This window comes from Bufo gargarizans, chromosome 3 (assembly GCF_014858855.1).
Source record: "Bufo gargarizans isolate SCDJY-AF-19 chromosome 3, ASM1485885v1, whole genome shotgun sequence".
NCBI lineage: Eukaryota > Metazoa > Chordata > Amphibia > Anura > Bufonidae > Bufo > Bufo gargarizans.
In genome coordinates, this window is record NC_058082.1 from 243,035,592 (window position 1) to 243,059,925 (window position 24,334).

The 24,334-nt window shown below is 41.0% G+C and overlaps 1 protein-coding gene across 1 annotated transcript in view; it reads right to left on the bottom strand.

Annotated features, from left to right (window-relative positions):
• Nucleotides 1-24,334, bottom strand: part of CFAP47 (cilia and flagella associated protein 47) — a 465,875-nt gene that overhangs the window by 128,063 nt on the left and 313,478 nt on the right. The window contains exons 46-48 of the mRNA XM_044285568.1: nucleotides 2,539-2,714; nucleotides 800-907; nucleotides 340-451 (exon numbers count right to left, since the gene is read on the bottom strand). Of these exons, the coding sequence (XP_044141503.1) occupies nucleotides 340-451; nucleotides 800-907; nucleotides 2,539-2,714 (396 nt within the window). The remainder of the gene's footprint in view (nucleotides 1-339; nucleotides 452-799; nucleotides 908-2,538; nucleotides 2,715-24,334) is intronic.

Below are 24,334 nucleotides of genomic sequence, written 5' to 3' on the forward strand. Positions count from 1 at the left end.
GTAATTATGAAAAGGGGTTCCTGTTCATGGACGACCGCTTTAATTTTTTATTACCTACAATAGATGACATTACACTTCTTATTCCCTGGACCTCAGTCTTCTAATATTGAACACTGTAATCATCCTAATCCCATATCCACTTTATGACTCTTTCTAGTTGACAATGTTGCATTCATGTTCGTTATTCGTATTTTTTCAAGTATATGATTAATTCCATACTGAAGAACAGTTTTTGATGATAAGAGCAGCGAGGATGGAGAGAAGATTCAATGTAATAACTTGTCTGAGTAGGTTATGAAGATTCATAAAGTCATTACTCTAGGCCAGATTTTTACTTACTGGTTTACTGCCATCCAATTCCACCAAGAAGTGCTCAGGGTTACAGTTGACAGCATACAACTCATAGGTTTCCTGTGTTGGATTCACCAGTGGAAGAGAGAGACGCATCCATCTGTAGGATAGCAAAAATGGAAAATTCATATGTAGCTTATGAAAGTTGCGTTGAGTTTGTGTACAAAGTGTATTTTAAATGACTTGTAAAATTAAAGGCTATAATTACCAACTAGCCTGGTTTTTGCCAAGGTAAATTTGCCCTATTTGTTAGAACACTTGCAAGAACAACACCCGTATCTGCAGATTTTTCTAGAGTGTAAATGGTACAATTCTGTTCACTTTACTATTTTCTGCTGAAAATACTTTTGGGGAAATGCAGGGTATTATTCACAATATGAGTAATTTGACATTTTACAGGTTTGGTGACTTGTTATAGTCAGAATGTAATATGAAACATTTCACTTACTTCCCCAGTTCACAGAATACTTCAGGAATCGTAACAGAATCTGGCTTCTCTGCTGTCAGCACTAAATTGTACCAGAATTCTCCAAATGCTTCACATTGAAAAATCACACTGGGAAAATAAAAATGAGAAGTTAGAATAGCAGACACCAGCAGAACACAATAATTCCCAATGCACTGAAGAATAACCCAACACCTAGCGTGTGTGTTACACTCAATACAACCATTGTACGTTACAAATCAATGCTGTGTGCTCACTGTAGTGCAGGTAGGCAGCGTCCATATAATAATGTCACTCAAAAGGGTTGTCCCAAGATTAAATATTGCATTTCTTTGTTAGATCACGCAGAACAGAATACATTTTCTACTGTAATTATTATTTTTAGTATCTACATAATGCTGTTAACTACTTGTTATGTAGGGGCGGACTGGCCATAGACCCTACAGGGAAATTTCCTGGTGGGCCGATGCCCAGAGGGCCACCTAAACCCTACTCTTGGCCAAAAGCCAGGTACATAAATATATGATGCTCTCGGCATTAAATAATTTAGGCAGTAATTTGTGCTGCACTGTGGTATCTGGGGCCACTTTTAGATTTTTTTCCAGGGCCACTTTAAGTTACCAGTCCGACCCTGTTGTTAAGGAGCCCTCTGCACATGTGGACCTCTGCACAGAGGGCAACAAAATAAGGGTGTAAGAGCAATGTCTAGACACAGGAGCATTACAAAATGATTCCAACAAAAAAAAAAAAGTATTTTATTTTATTTTGTGTGATCTAACAGAGAAATCATGGGACAACCCCTTCAATAGTGCTTTCATAAAAACCCTACATAGAATACATCAATATCATACATGTATGCTCATATGGTAGAATCAATACAGCAGTTCATAGTAATAATATAAAAAAGCTGAATTTTAAAATACTTTATTGAACGAGAAGACGCCACCACGGCCATATTTCTTGATCATGCGTGAAATACACTGCCTGTCCCAAAAAAAAGTCGCCACCCAAAAAAAAAAGGACACACACTCGTTGGACCTCCTTTAGCTTTAAAGGGAATCTGTCACCTATTTTGACCATATAAAACCGTTTACATAGCAATGTGCAATAAAGTACCTTCTTACCTACATGTGTCTTCTTTCTTTTATTAAACTTTTCATTCTTAGAAAAAAGCTATTTTTCTGATATGCAAATGAGGTTCCAAGGTGCCCAGAGGGGTGTTATTACTCTGCTCTAGTGCCCAGTAACACCCCCCTGCAGCGCCCAGCCCGCCTCTTTTCCAAGCCTAGCCGGCCTTCTAAGAAATAAATGTCCTCCCACATACTTGCCGAACGGCGCCGCCCCCTCCCCACTACATCATTTAATTTATTCATTGCACCATCGTGCTTCCTCCTCTCTTGGCCTACGGCGCCGCCCCCTCCCGATTACGTCATTTAATTTATTCACTTCATCGGGCGTTCCTTCCTCCTCTCTTGGCCTACTGCGCCGCCCCCTCCCCATTATGTCATTTATTTTATTCATTGCACCGGACCTCCCTTCCTCCTCTCTTGTCCTCCGAAATCCCGCGCAGGCACAGTATCGGTGAGTGCCTGCACAATTCTCCTGTTCCAGAGGGCAACAGCCTCAATAGTGTCACTGGGCATGTGCCGGGCCCAGTGACACTATTGCAGTAGTCAGTCTCTCTGGGTGAGAATTTTAAAATTTCACCTGCACAAGCAATCCATTGTTATATTTTCACTTACCTTCCATTAGAAATCCCAGTCTTAGTTGGGGAAAACTTTGCTACATAGGAGAAAGTTTCTCTTGGCTGCAGAGTGAAAACATCATCTCCAGTGATTCCATCACCATTCACAAGCACATGGAAATTTAGGACATCCATTGTGGGATTGGTAATTGGTATATTTACCCCAACAGATTTCTGGAGAGAGAAAAAAGATACAATTATTATTGTATGTGAACTTGTCCCTATTTTCTGTAGAAACCATCAATGGGGATCCATGAGATCTTGCAGAATAAGACATGGTGAAGGTGGTTTATTATTTCATCATTAGATACAATTTTGGCTACTTTCACATTTGACCTTTCCCTTTCCGCTATTGAGACCCGTTATAGGATTTCAATAGCGGGGGAAACCATTTCTGTTTTGTTCTTATTTATTATCAATGGGGACAAAACTGAACTGAACGAAACAGAATGCACCATAATGCATTCCATTCCGTTTGGCTGCGTCCCCATCACGGACAGAATAACACTGCAAGCAGCGTTTTTCTGTCCGCATTGTGGTGCGGAGCAAGACGGATGAGTTGGAAACAGGCCTTGAGACGTAACTTAATCTATACTCATAGATTTTCAGCCACATGTTCGCTAACAAGCTTTCGTAGTAACGCTCGTTAGCGATCATTTGGCCGTCTAATACTGTTGCCGATTACCCGATCAAGGAGCAAACACTCGCTCATCGAGCATGCTGAAAGATCACGATTTTCCAGCGACAGACGTGCTTTTGAATCACGATCTGCTGCAAGAATCATCCAATAGATTCTCTAATTCTGCATGTTAAGTAAAATGTTGCAGCAGTCATGCATAAGACACAATCTTTTAGAATAGAAGGCTGTCGGTTATTGTCTATCGACAAATCTGAGCTATTAGATGTTGCTTTTATTTGTAGAAATGTTGCACATTGGCATTGTTAGATGTGACATCTTATTTATTTAGTGACATTTGATGTATTATGAACCATGGTTCACCTTGTATTTACACTTACACCTTTTCACGAGCACTTTCATTTTGGGCATGCAACTTTTTCTTTACTGAGTTGGCTTTTACAATTGACGTATCTGGCGCATGTGCATGGTACATATGTGTTCCATGACTATCTTTGAGCGCATCGTCGCGCTACTGACAACCATCACATGGTCATGACGTTGATGCGCTTTACTCCACGCTTACGTGACTAAACTCAGCCTCTGGCTACTGATGAGTCAGCGAAGCACTGCCTCCTAAGAAAACAGGGTGTCTGCATATTCCTTATACTAAGGCCTCATGCACACAACCATATGTATTTTGCGGTCCGCAAAAAACAGATCCACAAAAAATATGGATGACGTCCATGTGCATTCCGTATTTTGCGGAACGGAACAGCTGGCCCCTGATAGAACAGTCCTATCCTTGTCCATAATGTGGACAATAATAGGACATGTTCTATTTTTTTTTTGCTGAATGGAAATACGGACATACGGAAACATAATGCACACGGAGTAACTTCTGTTTTTTTTTTTTGCAGACCCATTGAATGGTTCTGTATACGGTCCGCAAAAAAAGGAACTGACACTGAAAGAATATATATTTGTGTGCATGAGCCCTAAGGGTGAACATTCATTATCAACTTCATCTAATGTCTTCTGTTTTGATTGATCTATACTTTTTTTAAAGGTGTACAGTACAGTATGCTTGTTTTACTATCTCCTGGAAGAGGCCTCTGGTCGAAACGGCATCGCGAGGAGTGTGCTCCACATTTGGTTGGTATTATTATTGCTTTCTATGTCTTTTACTCAGTTTATATAGACTTCTTTAATCATTTATGCAGTGACCACATAATGCTATGGCCCCCGAATGTCGTCTCGGACAGATGTCTGCTAATAAAGATGAGTTTATACTATTACTTTTTGCAAGGTGCATTTACTTACTTTATTTTGGTGTTTTTAGCATTGGCTATACACCTTTCCTTATTTTTAGTGACAGTGAGCCGAGTTTATTTGGTGTTTCCATTTCATGTATTATACACAAAAACTACATGTCCCATGCCCTATACCTCAATTAAACGGGTTCTCTGAGACCCGGAACTAATGGTCAGGAATCATGCATGACTCATGTTCTGGGTCCAGCTTCCATCTCTGCTGACTCTGGACTCACCTAGACCAAAAGTGTGACATGTTGAACTCAGTGCACAGGTAACGCGCCCCACGTGTATCGCTGGAATCAGCAGCTTCCTCAGGGGTCTGGTGATTCCAGCGATACACGTGGGGTGTTTTACCTGTGCACTTTGCCTAGACACTTGCATTATGGCTATTGTTATCTGACTGTTTGATGTCATGTATATCATATGTATTGCATTTGGTATCTTGTGGCAGCATACAATTGTCTGCATTTAGGACTGGGTGTGCACATATTTGTGCATTGAATTTATTTTTTGCCCCCACAAGGTCTTTATTGTATACAATATTGTAACCCTTTTGTGTGTTGTTCAATAAAATAAGTATTGCTTTTACTTTGTGATGTGCAGTGTTTATTTAGTTATTCATTTAGTGGTGTATTACTGTGGCTGGCTTAGAAGTGTGCCTCCATGTTTATTTATTTTTTATACAGGTCACCACTGAGGCCACTAATTGGCAATCACACATGCGGTGTAGAAGGGAAATAAGAGACCAGGGCTCAATGCTGGACGTGGAATGTTCTTTTTTTAACTTTTGCACCATGCCAAGGCCCCTGAACATTGTTCTCTGGTCATGCAGAATTCCTTTAAAGATTTTTGTAAGATATCAAGCATATGGTGTCTATGGAAAGTTACCTAACTCTAGTTCCTTATATACCCTAACTCAGTGATGGTCAACCTGCGGCCCTCCAGCGGTTGCCAAACTACAACTCCCAGCATGCCTGGACAGTCTACAGCTATCAGCCTACAGCAGGGCATGATGGGAGTTGTAGTTTTACAACAGTTGGAGGGCCGCAGGTTAGACATCCCTGCCTTAACTATTAGACTAGAATACCATCCCCTGGATTGATAGCTTTTTTTTTTAGAAAACTACAATTTATACCAAGATATACAGATATACTAGTAAATACATAGTGAATACTTAGCTGTGGCTTCTCTATTACTTAGTTATCAGGGTATCTCATAGATTGTACATGTTTAACAATTTCTGAATATGTAACCACATCACATCACTGGTAATGTTATAAGCATTCGACAATGAACTATTATCAATTTATTGGTCCCCACAACATCCTGGATAATGAATTGTTGCATAGCAAAACACACACCTCAGAAGTATTTATTTTCTATTGTTTTTCATTATATAGTTTTCAATTCATTACAAGTTCATTTCTTATGCATGTGACACGTAGCCATCTAATTGCCCATTCTCTCTTGAGAAAATGTTAGTTGAAGGAAAAGCAAAAAGTATAGACCAGCACTGCTTCATTATCTGTAGAGTATGGCTATAGGTCTAAATAATGAAGCTTAACCTGTATCTCTGGAGCTGGTCATAGGAAATCAATGGTGCAAAGGGTAAAATGTTCTTCAAAGATTAATGTACCAGCTACTAAACATTTTAACATTTTCACATTTCCACTGAAAAAAACAGACCATATACAGTAAAATAACATGTTGAGTATATTGAAACGTTAAATTAAATAGAAGGATATGAACACTGTCGGACTTGAATGCCTAGGGCCCACCAATAAAACTCATTCTGGGGGCCCACTGTTCAGCGAAATGCAAATATTACCTGCATACACAGAGGAAGACAACAACAAGACGCTACAAAATGATTGCTTATGAGGGTCCCTGCAACAACTTTAAAAGGGGGGTCCCACGGAAGAGAAGATACTGGTTGGCTTGCCTCTATTCCTAGAGGCCATCTTAGCCTTCCAATGAGTCTATAATAATAAACTGGATAGTCTACCCAGTTTTATATTGATGTAGGTTATTTGAGATGCTGTGCTGGTGGACTAGGGGCCGACCTTTCTCAGGGGCCCACCGGGGGATTCCCCTGTTCCCCTGTGGGCCAGTCCGAGCCTGGATCTGAATCCTAATTTGGTAGCCTATCCACACCTGATTATCATTTCACTGGTTGAAAACACCGGGCTCTAATTTCACCTTCAGACTATCTGCTAATCCTAAGGCCTCTTTCACACGGGCGTCAGTTTTTTTGCCCGGATAAGAGGCGGGTGCGTTGCGGGAAAATGCGCGATTTTTCCACGCGAGTGCAAAACATTGTAATGCGTTTTGCACTCGCGTGAGAAAAATCGTGCATGTTTGGTACCCAAACCCGAACTTCTTCACAGAAGTTCGGGCTTGGGATTGATATTCTGAAGATTGTATTACTTTCCCTTATAACATGGTTATAAGGGAAAATAATAGCATTCTGAATACAGAATGCATAGTACAATAGGGCTGGAGGGGTTAAAAAAAAAAAAAAAAAAGTTAACTCACCTTCTCCTCTTGATCGCGTAGTTCCCGGTCTCTTTACTTCTTGAATGAGCTGTGGGCTAAATGACCTGTGGTGATGTCAGATCACATGCTCCAATCACATGGTCCATCACCGTGGTGATGGAGCATGTGATCTGACGTCACCACAGGTCCTTTAGCCCACAGCTCATTCAAGAAGTAAAGAGACCGGGAACTACGCGATCAAGAGGAGAAGGTGAGTTAACTTTTTTTTTTTTTTTTTAACCCCTCCAGCCCTATTGTACTAAGCATTCTGTATTCGGAATGCTATTATTTCCCCTTCTAACCATGTTATAAGGGAAAATAATACAGTGAATAGACTGTCACCTAGCAACGATGTGTGAAAATCGCACCGCATCCGCACTTGCTTGCGGATGCTATGTGATTTTCACGCACCCCATTCACTTCTATGGGGCCTGCGTCGCGTGAAAATCGCACAATATAGAGCATGCTGCGATTTTCACTCAACGCACAAGTGATGCGTGAAAATCACCGCTCATGTGCACAGCACCATAGAAATGAATGGGTCAGGATTCAGTGCGGGTGCAATACGTTCACCGCACGCATCGCACCCGCACGGAAAACTCGCCCGTGTGAAAGGGGCCTAAAGGTTCATATACTTTTGCCACTCAAAGACATGTCATATTGTATTTTCCTTGATAAATAAATGACCAAATGTTATATTTTTGACTCATTTGTTTGATATGGTTATCCTTATCTACTTTTAAGACTTGTGTTAAAATCTAATGTAGTTTTAGGTCAAGTTTATGCAGAAATATAGAAACTTTTGAAGAGTTTACAAACTTTCAAGCACTCAAATCACCACTGAACATAATGTAATTATAGTTTTCATTCATTTTAAAATGTGTTTTTGAATTTTTGAAGTTAGACTGCATGGACAGAAGTATTGAGACATCTACACATCATGGGGGACATTTATAAAGACTGGTGTTTTCCACGCCAGTTTTAAGTCCCTCTGCACTGCTGGTTGAGCTGCCACAGTTATGTATAGGCATGCAAAATGAGTCGGGCATGCCAGCCAACCCGCTTCCCCGCCCAAGTCATGTCCCGTTTTCTCGGCACCTGGGAAAAATAGTGTAAGCAGGAAAAAGTCACAGATTTTGAAGCATAAATCCTGTACAACAAAATTTACAACTTTTATATGCCAAAAGGTGACCTATATGTGATAATAAATGACCTCCTATATCTACAGAAGCTTTTATGAGATCCTATTCTAAATCCACAGGCATTAAAGAGAATATTTCATCATTAAAGTACCTATTGTTTAAGAAATTCACAGTAGAAAATATGTATACAATGTAGGAATATATATTTCCCCTGATGAATCCGGTCACATTTGTATTGGAGGAAACGCGTTGGGAATTCTAAATCTTTTCATTTTTGGCTGTACAGACACTGGGAGCAACTTTTATAGGGATAGGACAATAGGGACAGCCATCGATAAGTGGGGTCGCCTCCTCTGGAGGTGATTCTCCCGCATTTAGGCGGGAGACCTCTCCGCTTTTAGGCAGAATCGTAATAGCCTGGTAGGGATATTTATCTCCCCAGCCGCTGCCGTTTCCTACCCTGCAATAGAAAAATAGTTTCATCTCAACTCCTTTTTATCAAGATCTCTGTGGACCTTCCTACTACGCCTTTTTTGTTGTGGTTCATCTCCATACAAAAATCATCAAACCGTGAGTGGGACCCCTGGTCCAAAACCGAGTATACGAGATTGCTTACTTACCCTGTGTCTTATTGTACTTAAGTCCATAGTATCTGACCTATGCAGTTATCATAATTATACACATTATTTTTGTGGGACTTATTTTTAACTAATAATTACTAAAAGTTACGTTTTAAGTAGGATAATTATTCAGTGATACATAGTTTATATTCCTACATTGTATACATATTTTCTACTGTGAATTTCTTGTTTAGAATGGCTAGTTTCTTGTCTGGTCCGATTAACACTGACCAATGGCTGGCTGAGGCCACTCAAGTTTTTTCAGATCAAAATATTGACTGTATAGATACACCAGGTAACCTTAAATCCGTGTTCAAAGAACTATACGTGTGTTACAGGGATAATATCAAATCCTGGTGGGAGACTCAGTCTCTAGAAAATTATATAAAATCTGAAATTGTCCCCAAAGGACTACGTATTTTTATTTCCCCTGCCATTAGATCCCAAACACCAGATCTATTACTAAAGTGGGAAAAAACTCTAACAGAAAGTTCCCTCAACCTCATGCGTTTATTACTGACAGAGGAACGAGTTACCTTGGAAAGAACCTCTGCCAGACTAAACACTGCCATTGAACAGACTCTTAAATTCAAGGAAGATCCTGATTTCTCTAGAAGAGAGAACAATTTACAGATCTCCGTGGAGAGATACCATACCTCTATCAAAGAGAGGAAACATAATCAATATAAAAAAGATCTCCTTGAATTTAAAGAGAAACGGGCATATAATAATCTGGGTGAGAAGACCAAATCAGTAACAAAGGAAATCTCTTCCTCAGAAATAGATACCTCGGACACAGATAGATCTGTTGATTATAGTTCCCGAGGTAAGCCCAGATATAGAGGATCAAAGGGACCCAGAGGTCGCAGGGGAAAATATCAAAAATGGGGAACCAATACCAGAAACGACCCACATACTACATATTCAGAAGCATCATGTTCATCTGGTTCTGGCTTACCATCCAATTTTTTAGGGTCGGGGGGGATCCCGTACGACCTCAGGGACCGACCCCGATCAGCCAAATAGATACATCCCAGAAAGGACAAATTATTAATCTTACCGACTATACCTTTTCAGATACTGAAATGAACATACTTACTAGGGGTACCTCCTTTGTACCAACTACCAGGTACAACTCTTTTTCTTGGGTTAAGGACCTACACTTGTTCTGTCGTAAACTAAAATGGCAGAAATTTTTCAGACACAGTGATTTGGAGGAGAGTGTCAAATTAGGGATTCCATTGAATGAACTTCCTCTGGTCAGAAACCTGGCCGACCTTTTGTCAGAGGGGGAAAGAAAAATAGGTGAAGGTCCTTTTACCAACCTTAAACCAAAAAGTACTAAACTCCCTCCTCCAACAGAAAACAGTTCTATAGACCTATTTTTGACAATAGTAACTAAAGAACTAGAAAAATTGGACAATAAACAGCCCAAAAATGGCTCCAATCTGGACAAAAAGGAAATAGAGGCCATGATGCAAATCCAATCAAACCATGATATTATTTTAAAACCATCCGACAAAGGTGGCAATTTGGTGGCTATGAACCACCAAGAATATAAACGAATGTGTAATACCATTCTTAATGATAAAAACTACTATCAAATTCTTGGGGCTGATCCCACAGACAACTTCACTAGGGACCTTGAAACCATCCTGATAGAAGCCCTTGAGAATAAAGTAATATCCAATGATGAAGTCAAATTTATACTTGCACCATACCCCCAAATTGCCACCTTTTATACTATCCCGAAAATCCATAAAGGACTAAGTCCATTAAAGGGACGCCCCATCGTTGCAGGCATTAATTCCCTCACACAAAATGCGGGTATCTATATTGATAAGATCTTGAGAAATTATGTCACAGCCCTTCCCTCCTATATTAGGGATACGTCTGATCTATTGAGCAAGATAGACGGTATACATTTTGAAGATGATATTCTTATAGCCTCTATAGATGTAGAGGCTTTGTATAGTAATATCCCACATGATAAGGGACTGTGTGCCATAAATCACTTTCTCAGGAGTCGTGGTACACAATATCATGCACATAGTAACTTTGTTCTGAAACTTATGGATTTCATCCTCAGACACAATTATTTCCTTTTTGATGCCCGTTTCTTCCACCAGCTCAGGGGCACGGCAATGGGGAGCGCTTGTGCCCCCACTTACGCTAACCTGTTCCTGGGCTGGTGGGAGGATACTGTAGTCTTTGCGGACGAATGTCCTTGGACGTCGAGAATAGTCTTCTGGGGCCGCTATATCGATGATATACTGATATTCTGGGGCGGCCCCAGACGACTATTCTCAGACTTTTTGGCCGATCTGAACAAGAACGATATAGGTATGCACTTCACATGTGAGGTGTATGACCAAGGTCTGGCCTTCTTGGATCTATTTATCACTTTTCAGAATGGGACTATCACTACAAAGACTCACAGAAAACCTACAGCAACAAATAGCCTGCTTAGGTGGGAAAGCTATCACCCTGAAAACCTCAAATGCGGTATCCCAAAGGGACAATATTTGCGAGTCCGCAGAAATTGCACTACCCAGAAAGATTTCTTTAGCCAAGCTAAAGACCTTAAAACCAGGTTTAACCAAAGAGGGTACCCTGATTACCCCTTAAAAAGGGCCTTCAGGTCGGCCCTGAGTAAAAACAGAACAGATCTTCTGTCACCTAACCCTAAAAAAACAGATACGGATTCCATCTTTCGCATCATTGGGACATATGACACCTGTAGTAGAGAGGTTAGAAATATCTTCCAAAAATACTGGGATATGCTCCTGTTGGACCCAGATATCCATGATATACTTCCATCAAAACCAGCTATAACATATAGAAGAGGTAGATCTTTAGGTGACCGTTTTGTTCATAGTCATTACACAGCCCCCAAAAAAACAGGCACTTGGCTAGATAGAAAACCCCTGGGTACGTACCGATGCGGATCATGTATAGCTTGCCCATACATATATCAAACAAAAAATTTTACAAGTCACACCACCAACAAAACCTATAATATCCGGGACTTTGCAAATTGCAAAACGACTGGGGTAGTGTATCTTTGCATTTGTTCATGTAAACTTCAGTATGTCGGCAAGACAAAACATGAACTCAGAAGAAGAATTGGAGACCACCTTGGGGACATAAGGCACAAAAGGGACACTACTATCTCTAGACACGTGCATGATCTCCATGATGGAAATCCAAAATGTCTGAAGTTCTGCGTTGTTGAGGTCATTCGTCCATCCCCTAGAGGAGGTGACCTCGACAAGAGAATCTTACAGAAAGAGTCCGAATGGACTTACCGTCTAAAAACTGTGAGCCCCTCCGGACTCAATGAAATTCTGTCATTTAGTTGCTTTATCTGAATATGTTTGAATGGCGTTATTTCATAGTATCTAGTCTTATATATTATTAATTCTGCCATGCTCTCATCAAAAATCTTTATACTGTCATGGTCTAATTAATATTAAACATAAGAAAATATTCTTCTTGATAACTTGATATACCTCATTGCATTGATCAAGACTATTGTCTATTATTCTTCGGACCACACAAATTAAGGTATCAGACCGCAATAGGTCTACTTTGTAATATCTACATTTCAATGGAACTTCTATCAGTTGCTAGGACTTTATTAGTCGAAAGCATTGACAATATAATGTTCTTTCCTGTTTCCATTTAGTGTCCCACACTATTCAATCCAACCCTCTTCAAAATTAAACTATATATGCTTTATATGATAGTATTATAATAAAATGTTTATTGACTATATATCTTTATATACAAAATAGTCTCTCCTCCATCTCTATATGATATTCTTCATCCTTTGCATATATTTTGCTATTTTTCCACTCTGGAGCGCATATCCTTATGCGCCTCAGCGTCCCGCATGTGTCATTTCCGGTGCATATTACATACTTCCGGTTTCCATGCGGTTCACCCTCGGCCTGCGTTCCACCGCCGGCCAATAGCAGCGGTCGGCTCACGCGACCTGACGCACTTCCGGTTTGCCCGACCGATGGTGGAACGCACGCCGCTCTTCACTCACACCATGAGGTATTTAATTCATTAAATGTTTGTTAAGTTAATTTACTTCAGCATATATATAGAGGCGCAGTTACAGAGAGTTCTCTGGACTGCATTATTCAGTTGGATTTATCGCTAGAGAGCCATTAAGCTGAGGGCGATTGTGCCACATCTTTATTACTTATATCTACATCTTCCTTATTTCCCCTGATGAATCCGGTCACATTTGTATTGGAGGAAACGCGTTGGGAATTCTAAATCTTTTCATTTTTGGCTGTACAGACACTGGGAGCAACTTTTATAGGGATAGGACAATAGGGACAGCCATCGATAAGTGGGGTCGCCTCCTCTGGAGGTGATTCTCCCGCATTTAGGCGGGAGACCTCTCCGCTTTTAGGCAGAATCGTAATAGCCTGGTAGGGATATTTATCTCCCCAGCCCCTGCCGTTTCCTACCCTGCAATAGAAAAATCGTTTCATCTCAACTCCTTTTTATCAAGATCTCTGTGGACCTTCCTACTGCGCCTTTTTTGTTGTGGTTCATCTCCATACAAAAATCATCAAACCGTGAGTGGGACCCCTGGTCCAAAACCGAGTATACGAGATTGCTTACTTACCCTGTGTCTTATTGTACTTAAGTCCATAGTATCTGACCTATGCAGTTATCATAATTATACACATTATTTTTGTGGGACTTATTTTTAACTAATAATTACTAAAAGTTACGTTTTAAGTAGGATAATTATTCAGTGATACATACCTATTGTTTAAATAACATTTTTGTGTAAAACCATTTTTTTTACAATTTGTGGTGATTTTTTTTTCTTTTTACATTTTCCATGTCACTATACAGTGATCCCTCAAAATACAATGGCCTCAGAATACAATAATTTCAACATACAATGGTCTTTCCTGACCCATCGTAAGTTGAAACCAGACATACAATGCCTCAGACTCAGAACCAACCAATCAAGGCCACTTTTCTAGTAAATAGCTGTATTAGTTATATTAGTTACTAGTTAGCAGCTAGTCCTGACTATTATTTATAACTTGTATTATCTATCTTAGTTATCTACTTATTTTTTTTTTATTCTCATTTTCTCTTATCTTGGATGACATTTTGGGGCTTTGGAACAGATTACTCAACTTACAATGATTTCAATATACAATGGTCATCCTGGAACCAATTAATATTGTAACTTGAGGGACCAGGTACATAATCCTGCAATTTTTACATTTGCCACTAGGTCTAATAATAAGTCCTGGTTTACTGTTCTGCAAAAGTAACTTTTCAGTAGCTATTAAAGGGGTTCTCTGGGAAAGATGTTCTTATAAATAAATAGGTTTGCCGGTTCCAAGCAATCCTGAAATTTTTGCATTACAACAATAATGCACAGTGCCTACCCCAGAATAACCCCTCATTTGACAGTCTGTACAAAATTAGGCCCATTCTTGACCACTTCAACACAAAGTTTTCAGAAGTATACACCCCAGAAAAAAATGTCTGCGTAGACAAATCCCTATTACTTTTCAAAAGGAGAATAAGATTTCGCCAGTACCTGCCCAGCAAGCGGCATGGCATAAAAATGTATAAAATCTGTGAGATTAGCTCTGGGTACACTCACAAGTTCCGGGTTTACGAAGGGAGGGAAACCCGGATTGAACCCCCAGAATGCCCCCCGTCCTAGGAGTTAGTGGGAAGATAGTGTGGGACTTACTGCACCTACTGCTGGATAAGGGTTACCATCTCTACGTGGATAATTACTACACGAGTATACCACTGTTCCAGTCCCTAGCTTCCAGAGGTACTGTGGTGTGTGGCACAGTACGTGAAAATCAGAGAGGCCTCCCTAGATCCCTGGTAGGGAAACCACTAAGAAAAAGAGAAAGCCGTGCTCTCATCAATGAGAACATGGTGGTTAAGTACAAGGACAAGAGGGATGTTATTTTACTGACCACAACCACTGTCCCCAAGCCAGACTGCATTCTGGACTACACTGGGCTCCAGTACTTCTGCAAGTTACAGGGCCCGAGTTGTATCAGGGCAACATTTTCCTGGTGAAGTCCCCCAAACAGCGAGAAAGGGAAGGACCCATAAGAGATGCAGGGTGTGTTCCAAAAGGGGGATAAGGAAAGACACCATTCACCATTGCGAAAAAACCTGCCCTGAAAAACCTGGCCTGTGCATCAAGGCTTGTTTCAGAATCTATCAATCATCCATGGAATAATTTCATCCTTGATGTACCCTGTAATTTTACCACTTTATAACTGATTTTGTCGACAGAGCTTACATATCCACTTTTCACCAACCAATACATATTCATTTCTGTAATACACCTTTTTGTCAAAAGTGCCCTTTCAACCCCTTAAAATGTTCATACGGAAAATGTTCGTACGGGGGCGCTCTTTCCAAAATGGGGTCACTTCTTGGGATTTTTAATTTCTGGCCACCTCAGGGAGAAAATGGAGAGCACATAATAGGGTGCAATTTTTTTCTTTAACCGCTTGTGAAAGTCAAAAATTGGGGTCTGCTAGTAATTTCTTCTTTTCACAAATATGTGCTTTGAAATCCTTTAACAAGTGTTTCTGCCTTCTGTGACACACCTGTTTACTGAAAAGTACCCTTTCCACCACTTAAAATGTTCGTACGGGGGTGCTCTTTCCAAAAATGGGTCACTTCTTTGGGTTCTTTTTTATTTCTGGGAACCTCAGGAATATTTTAACATGTGACATGGCACCTAAAATCCATGTCTGTTTATTCAGGCCTATAAAATCCATATTTTGCAGTTTGCCTCTAGAGCCCTGCTGTGCGCCCATACAGCAGGTTACAAGCACATATGGGGTGTTTCCTGAATGGGGAGAAAATGGGGAACATATGCTGGGGTGCATTTTCTCCTTTAACCACTTGTGAAAGTGAAAAATTGAGGTCTGCTAGTAATTTTTCATTTTTACAAATGTGTGCTTTGAAATGATTTCTCTAGTATTTGTGCCTTCTGTGAGACACCTGTTTGCTGAAAAGTACCCTTTCTACTACTTAAAATGTTCGCACGGGGGTGCTCTTTCGGAAATGGGGTCACTTCTTTTTTAATTATTTTTTTTTTTCTCGGGACCTCAGGAAATTTATTGAATGCAACATGGCACCTAAAATAAATGTCTGTCAATTCAGGCCAGCTAAATACATATAGAGCCCTGCTGTGTGCCCAAAAAAACATTTATAAAGCACATATTGGGTGTTGGCGTGTTCGGGGGAAAAGGGGGAACAAAATGTGGGGTGCATTTTGTCCTGTTAACCCTTGCGAAAGTAAAAAATGTGGGTGTAAAGCAACTTTTTTCTGGAAAAAAATTGTAACTTTTTATTTTCATAATTCTGTGAAACGCCTGATGGGTCAAAGTGCTCACTACACACCTTGAAATATTCCTTGAGGGGTGTAGTTTCCAGAATGGGTCACTTTTTTCGTGGTTTCCACTGTAGGCCCAACTAAGGGTGTCTTCATATACGACATAGCTCTCAATTACCATTCCAGCTAAATATGCTCTCCAAAAGCCATATGGTACTCCTTCCACTATGAAACATGCTGTGCACCCATACATCAGTTTCTGAGCACACATGGGGTGTTTCTGTAAACTTCCGATTCAGGGTAATAGATTTGGGGTTTTGCTTGGCTGCTAACTCTTGATGTGTTGCAGAAAAAATAGATACAAATTTTTAATCTGCTATAAAAAGTGAATTTTTCAAATTTCATTCCCATTTTCACTTGATTCTCATGGGGCACCTAAAGGGTTAACAACGTTTGTAAAATCAGCTTTTAATTGCTTGAGGGGTGTAGTTTCTAAAATGGGGTGATTGATGGGTGGTTTCTAATATGTAGGCCCCAAAAAGTGACTTCATAATTTGGGTTTGGAAATGTTCTTAAAAATTTTAAGATTTGCTTCTAAACTTCTAAGCCTTCTAACGTCCCCCAAAAATTAAATGTCATTTTCAAAATGATCCAAACATGAAGTAGACATATGGGGAATGTAAAGAAATAACTATATTTGGAGTTATGAAGTACAATATGTGATGAGAAAACAATCTCAGAACGGCCTGGGAAAGTAAAAGGGTTTAAAGTTATTACCACATAAAGTGACACTTAAAGGTGAAAAGTGGCTCGGTAATGAAGGGGTTAATAATCTCCTGGGTTGCTTTGGCTTTACGTTGTGGGTCATTGTCCATCTGTATTATGAAATGCCGACCAATCAGTTTGGCTGCATTTTGCTGGATTTGAGCACACAGTATGTCTCTGAAAACCCCAGAATTTATCCGGCTGCTGCTGTCCTGTGTCACATCATCAATAAACACTAGGGACTCAGTGCCACTGGCAGCCATGCATGCCAAAGCGATCAAACTGCCTCTGCCTTGTTTTACAGATGATGTGGTATGCTTTGGATCATGAGCTATGCCTTCGCCATACTTTTTTCTTTCCATTATTCTGGTAGAGGTTGATCTTGGTTTCATCTGTCCAAAGAATGTTCTTCCAGATGTGTGCTGGTTTTTTAAGATGCTTTTTAGCAAAGTCCAATCTAGTCTTCTTATTCTTGAGGCTTATGAGTGGCTTGCACCATGAGGTATTTACTTTCATGCAGTCTTCTCTTTATGGTAGATTTGGATATTGATACACTTACTGGAGAGTGCTGTTCACTTGGTTGGCTGTTGTGAAGGGGTTTCTCTTCATTGTGGATATTATTTTGCGATCATCCACCACTGTTGTCTTTCGTGGGCGTCCAGGTCTTTTTGCATTGTTGAGGTCACCAGTGCTTTTTTTCCTTCATTCTCAGGATGTACCAAACTGTAGATTTTGCCACTCCTAATAGTGTAGCAATTTATCATATGGGTTTTTTCTGTTTTCGCAGATGAATGATGGCTTGCTTCACCTGCATGATGAGCTCCTTTGATAGCATGTTTACTTCTCAGCAAAATCTTCAAAATGCAAGCACCACACCTCAAATCAACTCCAGGCCTTTTATGTGCTTAATTGAGAATGAAATAATGAAGGAATTGCCCACACCTGGCCATGAAACAGCCTTTGAGTCAATTGTCCAATTACTTTTGGTTTCTTTAAAAACAGGGTGCCATATGTAAAGGAGCTGAAACTTCTAAACCCTTCATACAATTTTAATGTGGATACTGTCACAAAGAGGGGGAGGGGATGCTTCACCACTGACTCCACCCACACCCCTGTCCCTGCCTACTTGCACTATCCGTCCTAGGGAATGGAGCACAACTGGGTGGCGTTCCCTAGCCTTGGTAACTGCGGAGGGAAAAAACAAGACAGACAAACATAGAATGGTCAACAAGCCGAGTCAGAACCAGGAGATAACTACAGTACCAGAGGATTAGCAACGACGGGTCAAAAACAAGCCAAAGTCAAAAACCAGGAGAAGTGAAGCAGACACAAGGAGCAAGCATGGTCGGAGACCATAAACGAGTCGGGAGTCAAAAGCCACGGAATCACACTAAGGAACACTGGATAGGACCTTATTCATAGGCAGCCTGTGGCCAGCAGGTTGCCTGTATATATAGCGGGGAAGAGGAGTCATGTGACATGGCCAGAGCCACATGACTCATTCCCTGCAAGAGGAGTCATGTGACGTGTCCAGTGCCAGATGATTCATTCCCCAGCAGAGCGCTGAGTGCTCAGCTCGGCTCTCTGACTCCTTAAAGTTGCCATGGGAGTGGAGGACATCGACCGCACTAAGGAGGTGAGTACGGCCGGGTCCTCCCCGCCCTCTGTTGCTGTGCAGACGAGGACGCAGTGCACATCCTCACTCCGTACTAGCAGCAGGGCACCGGAGGTACTGAGGAGGGAGAACGTGAAGCCGGTGCCTCGTAACAGATACCCTCAAATGAAAGCTAAAAGTCTGAACTTTATGTCCATTATATAAGGCTACTTTCACACTAGTGTTCGGCTGTCCGCTTGTGAGCTCCGCTTGAAGGGGCTCACGAGCGGACCCGAACGCTTCCGTCCAGCCCTAATGCATTCTGAGTAGACGCGGATCTGCTCAGAATGCATCAGTCTGGCGGCGTTCAGCCTCCGCTCCGCTCAGCAGGCGGACACCTGAACGCTGCTTGCAGCGTTCGGGTGTCCGCCTGGCCGTGCGGAGGCAAGCGGATCCGTCCAGACTTACAATGTAAGTCAATCGGGACGGATCCGTTTGAAGATGACACAATATGGCTCAATCTTCAAACGGATCCGTCCCCCATTGACTTTCAATGTAAAGTCTGGACGGATCCGTTCAGGCTAATTTCACACTTAGACATTTTTTGACAATATAATGCAGACGGATCCGTTCTGAACGGAGCCACCGTCTGCATTATATGAGCGGATCCGTTCAGAACGGATCCGCTCTGAACGCTAGTGTGAAAGTAGCCTTACTATAACTTGAATATGTTTTAGTAAACAGGTAATAAAAATAAAATTTGTGTCCGTGTCCAAATATATATGGACCTAAGTGTGCATCAAGTGTTAGGTGTTGTTTTGCACAAGACCATAAGTAAAGCTTTTGAATTATCTCAAAGAATGCTTAATATGTTTGTAGTCAGTTCACCTCATGCAGCACACAGAAATCCATACCTCCGAGGCCAAACTGAAGACCAGCACTGAGAGAGGTAGATTAAAGTTTTATTCTTTATTCTATAGCCTTTTAAATGTAATGATACACAATGGAGCAGGATGTAGAGCAATCCATAAAAATAGATGTAATGCAGCCGTGATGTTTTTCATTCTTTGAGCATATTGCCAATGAGTTTGTCTTAGACATAAAGTGAAATGGTTTTCAGTTAGCAATTATAATATCTGATTTGGCACAAGAAGCATATTTATTCTCTGGAAGTATGGAAAGAAGAGAAACTGCTAGGCACTTCTAGAGCTACTTGGGGAAAACAAAAGAACTGAAATTAAATACTCTAGTCTGGTGGCCCCATAGATATTAGACTGTCCAGCCATGAATGCTGATTAATGTTTACGAGCAGCATATACTAATGGATAACATAAGACATATCACAGTTATTCCCACATTCCTTACACCTCTGAACCATAAGGACATCTGTATCCATCCTCCAATCCCCAGGTAGTAAACATTAGATGCAAATTGTGGATTAAGCCAATGCGTCTGTGTATTAAAAGGAAACATTGCCAAGGCAAACATGTTTACTTTCCTGTGAAATTAGCTTTTTACAGTCTGCATGAAGTACTCTGAGAAGTCTCAGAAGTGATTGCATAAGGCAGAAGTGGAAGGTTGTCAGCAAAAAAACCTCTGGGCTTCTTCTTTGAGTTGGAACTCCATGGACACACTGCTACTTAGAAATCTAAATACAGATCATGATGAACTGACAGATACTAATATATACTGTAAGAATGTACAAGGAACCATCATGGATGATAGGTATGTGTCACTGGGGTTCCTGGCCTCGGTGGAGTAAGAGCCAGTTTTCATGTGTCAGCAGCAGTTGCTGTTTGACACTGTGCTATTTAGTATGGCTGTAAATAGCTGATCCGGGACGGCTCTTACTGGGAGTAGTCAAAGTGCTGTGTGGGTGACTACTTCCCACGACCCAGGCCGGGTTTTGTCAGGCCTATAAGAAACAGCCAGCAGTGTCAGGTGTGGGTAATTATCTCTCTATGACATTGGAGCTCTGGATATCTCTGTACCGGGATCTGAGCCTTGTGCCAGGCTGGAGGCCTGAATCCGGGAGGACTGCTCTGTTCTGAGCTATGGCGGTCTGGTGTGGATTAACACCCAGAACAAAAGGTGACTGTTTTGTTTTTGAGCATTCTGGGTGTGAACTAACACCAAAACTGCAAATGAACTGTCGTAATATGTACTTGCAACAAGTGTGAATAAACACTACGTTTTTGAGTTATAAACCGGTCTTTGCCTCTATACTGCGTCCACTTCTCCTGACTACCAGAGTGAGTCTCCACAATTGGTGGAGGATGCGGGCAAGTGGACGCAGTATAGAGGCAAAGACCAGTTTATAACTCAAAAACTTCAGTCACTAAAAAGGAAAGTGTCAAACAGCAACTGCTGCTGACACATGAAAACTAGCTCTTACTCAACTGAGGCCAGGAACCTCGGTGACACACACCTATCATCCACGATGATTCCAAGCTTTTTATATGAAGACCCTACACCACAATTAATAATTCATTTTAGGAGAGGCTATCCCATATCCAGAATGTTGAATATCTGAGTGATGAGACCCCCACTGATCACAAGAGCAAAGGCCCCATGTCCCTAAAATGAATGGAGTGACTGGACAAATATGTGCACTGCTGTTCTGTTCATCTTTATGTGACTGTCAGAGAAAGTAAAAAACAGTGCTTAGCTATCTCCAGCAGTCCCACAAAGTTTGAATGAAGTAGTAGTGCTCATGTTCCACCAGCTGTTCTATTCATTGTAGAGCACTAGACCCTCCTTTCCCCTATTCCCATGATCGATGGAGGTCCCAGTGGTTTGACTATCACTGATCTATATGGGGCTGTGATGGCTAACCTCCGACACCCCAGCTTTGGTAAAACTACAACTCCCAAGATGTGCACTTGCTTGGCTGTTCTCAGAACTCCATAGAGGGGATAACTCCTAATGGGAACAGCATAAACTTTGGCATTATACATATAAGTATGTTCTATATGTTAACCTACAATATAAAATAACGAATGGATATTTTAGTTTCTGATTTTTGCATGACGATTATAAGCAGCCGAATTTTTCAATTTGCTACAAACCAGTGTCATTACTAAGTATGCAAATATATAATTTATGACTCATCTATTGCAGAATAGATCATTTGGAGTTGCACTCACTGTCCAAGTAATGAGGTGCTTTGGTGCAGAGGCAGTTTGCCTAAATTCATGGGAAAATAATTCTATTAGCACAGTGGTGGGCAACCTGTTGTCTGTCCACCTGGCAACCATATCTTTCCAGCCCTTTCCCAAGAATTCTAATTAGCAAGTGTTAGTAAATTCGCCTCCCCTGTTTTTAGAAGAGGCACATTTCATTCAGCCAAGAGAACCGGGGAGAGGAAGAGACTGCAGCCCAGGAGAGGTGAGTAATGTACAGGTGGGGGAATGGTTTATGTAGATATGGAGCAATAGGCTGCAGCATGAATGAGCGACTGCAATCCATATGGAAGGGATATGATTGTAAATCAGGGCCATATGTGGCTGGCAATCTATTAGGATGTTGTGTGGTTATCACTGTACATGGGAGGAGGTAAATATTAACGTATGATGTGTTTTAGGGTGATTTTACTTGCGATCTGTAGCCAGCACTCATAGGGGGAAGCAAAAGCACCCCAAAAGGGCAAAATAAAATAATGCCCAAGTGTGCTGACAACTTGCTTTTGGATAGTAACAGTAGATGGAAAACTATTTGGCAACTGCAAACATGGCAAAAAGGGATACTCAAATTAATGTACAGTCCTAGAATGGAGTCAAGTGCCACATGCAGTGGACTAACCACCAATGCAATAGAACAAAAACACTAACAATTTGTCCAACATGAGTCATTTCCAGACATTTTTTTTAAAAAGGGCAGCTGTCAGAAGATTTGTACCTATGAAACTGGCTGACCTGTTGCATGTGTGCTTGGCAGCTGAAGGAATCTGTATTGGTCCCAGGTTCTTATGTACCCTTGTTGCTCTCACACCTAGAGGCTCTACTCCCTCTGCAACTTCCGCACCCTCTCCACTTTGATTAACAGTACCAGACAGTGAAAACATCATAACGCCTGGCAATGTCAATCAAAGTGCAGAGGGTGTGGCAGTTGCAGAGAGAGAAAAGCCTCTAGGTGTAATGCAACATCCCCGGGGCTCCTAGAGGATCATTTGCATATATGGAAAAAAACATTTTTCTCAGCAATGCAGGCACATATGAACATGGAACCAACACAGATGCCTTAAGCATCAAGTCAGCCAGTTTCATAGGTACAAATCTGCTGACAGATGTGCTTTAACACTACCATTGTGTTGTGACATCTATAAATGAGAAAAATGGTGTGATTGCTCCAAAATCATTCAATTTTACTTTGGCTACTGAACCAAGTTCAGAATTATATTCCCACTTTAACCACTTGATGTATAATGAAAATGTATTTAGCCCAAGAATAAGCACTTATATGCCTGTCCAAAAAAAAGTCGCCATCTGGATTTAACTAAGCAAATAGTTATGAGCCTATTGGATAATTACTGCATGGGCGATCATCTTTCAGCTGGCAACAAGTTATTTAACCCCAACTGGTGCAATGAGTTGCTTCTCATTTATTAAGCAACGATGTCGAAAGATACATCTCGTGGTCTTGGAAAAGATGTTAGTCTGTTTGAGAAGGGTCAAATCATTGGCATGCATCAAGCAAAGAAAACATCTAAGGAGATTGCAGAAACGACTAAAACTGGGTTAAGAACTGTCCAACGCATTATTAAAAATTGGAAGGATAGTGGGGACCCATCGTATTCGAGGTAGAAATGTGGTGGGAAAAGATCCTGAATGATCATGATCGGCGATCACTTAAACGTTTGGTGAAATCAAATCGAAGAAAAACAACAGTAGAACTCAGGGCTATGTTTAATAGTAAAAGTAAGAGCATTTCCACAAGCACAATGCGAAGGGAACTCAAGGGATTGGGACTGAACAGCTGTGTAGCCGTAAGAAAACCACTAATTAGTGAGGCAAACTAGAAAAAAAGGCTTCAATTTGCTAGGGAGCATAAAGAATGGACTCTGGAGTAATGGAAGAAGGTCATGGGGTCTGATGAGTCCAGATTTACCCTGTTCCAGAGTGATGGGTGCATCAGGGTAAGAAGAGAGGCAGACGAAGTGATGCACCCATCATGCCTAGTGCCTACTGTACAAGCCTGTGGGGCAGTGCTATGATCTGGGGTTGCTGCAGTTGGTCAGGTCTAGGTTCAGCAACAATATGTGCTCTAAGAATGAGGTCAGCTGACTATCTAACATACTGAATGACCAGGCTATTCCATCAATGGATTTGTTCTTCCCTGATGGCACGGGCATATTCCAAGATGACAATGCCAGGATTCATCAGGGTTAAATTGTGAAAGAGTGGTTCAGGGAGCATGAGACATCATTTTCAGACCTTAACCCCATTGAGAATTTTTGGGAAGTACTGGAGAAGGCTTTGCGCAGCAGTCAAACTCTACCATCATCAATGCAAGATCTTGGTGAAAAATTTATGCAACACTGGATGGAAATAAATCTTGTGACATTGCAGAAGCTTATCGAAACAATGCCCAGCGAATGCGTGCCGTAATCAAAGCTAAAGGCTTTTTTTTGGTGGCAACTTTTTTTTGGGACAGGCAGTATATATATATATATATATATACCTACTGTATAATGTATGCCAACAGAAAGGTTTACAATAAATGTATATTGAACTTATGTATTTGTATTCTGTATCTGCTTTCTTGATGCAGAACATGTAATTCAACAGAGTTTACCACTTCTTTAAAATGCCTAGGATCTTCCAATAACAACCCATGAA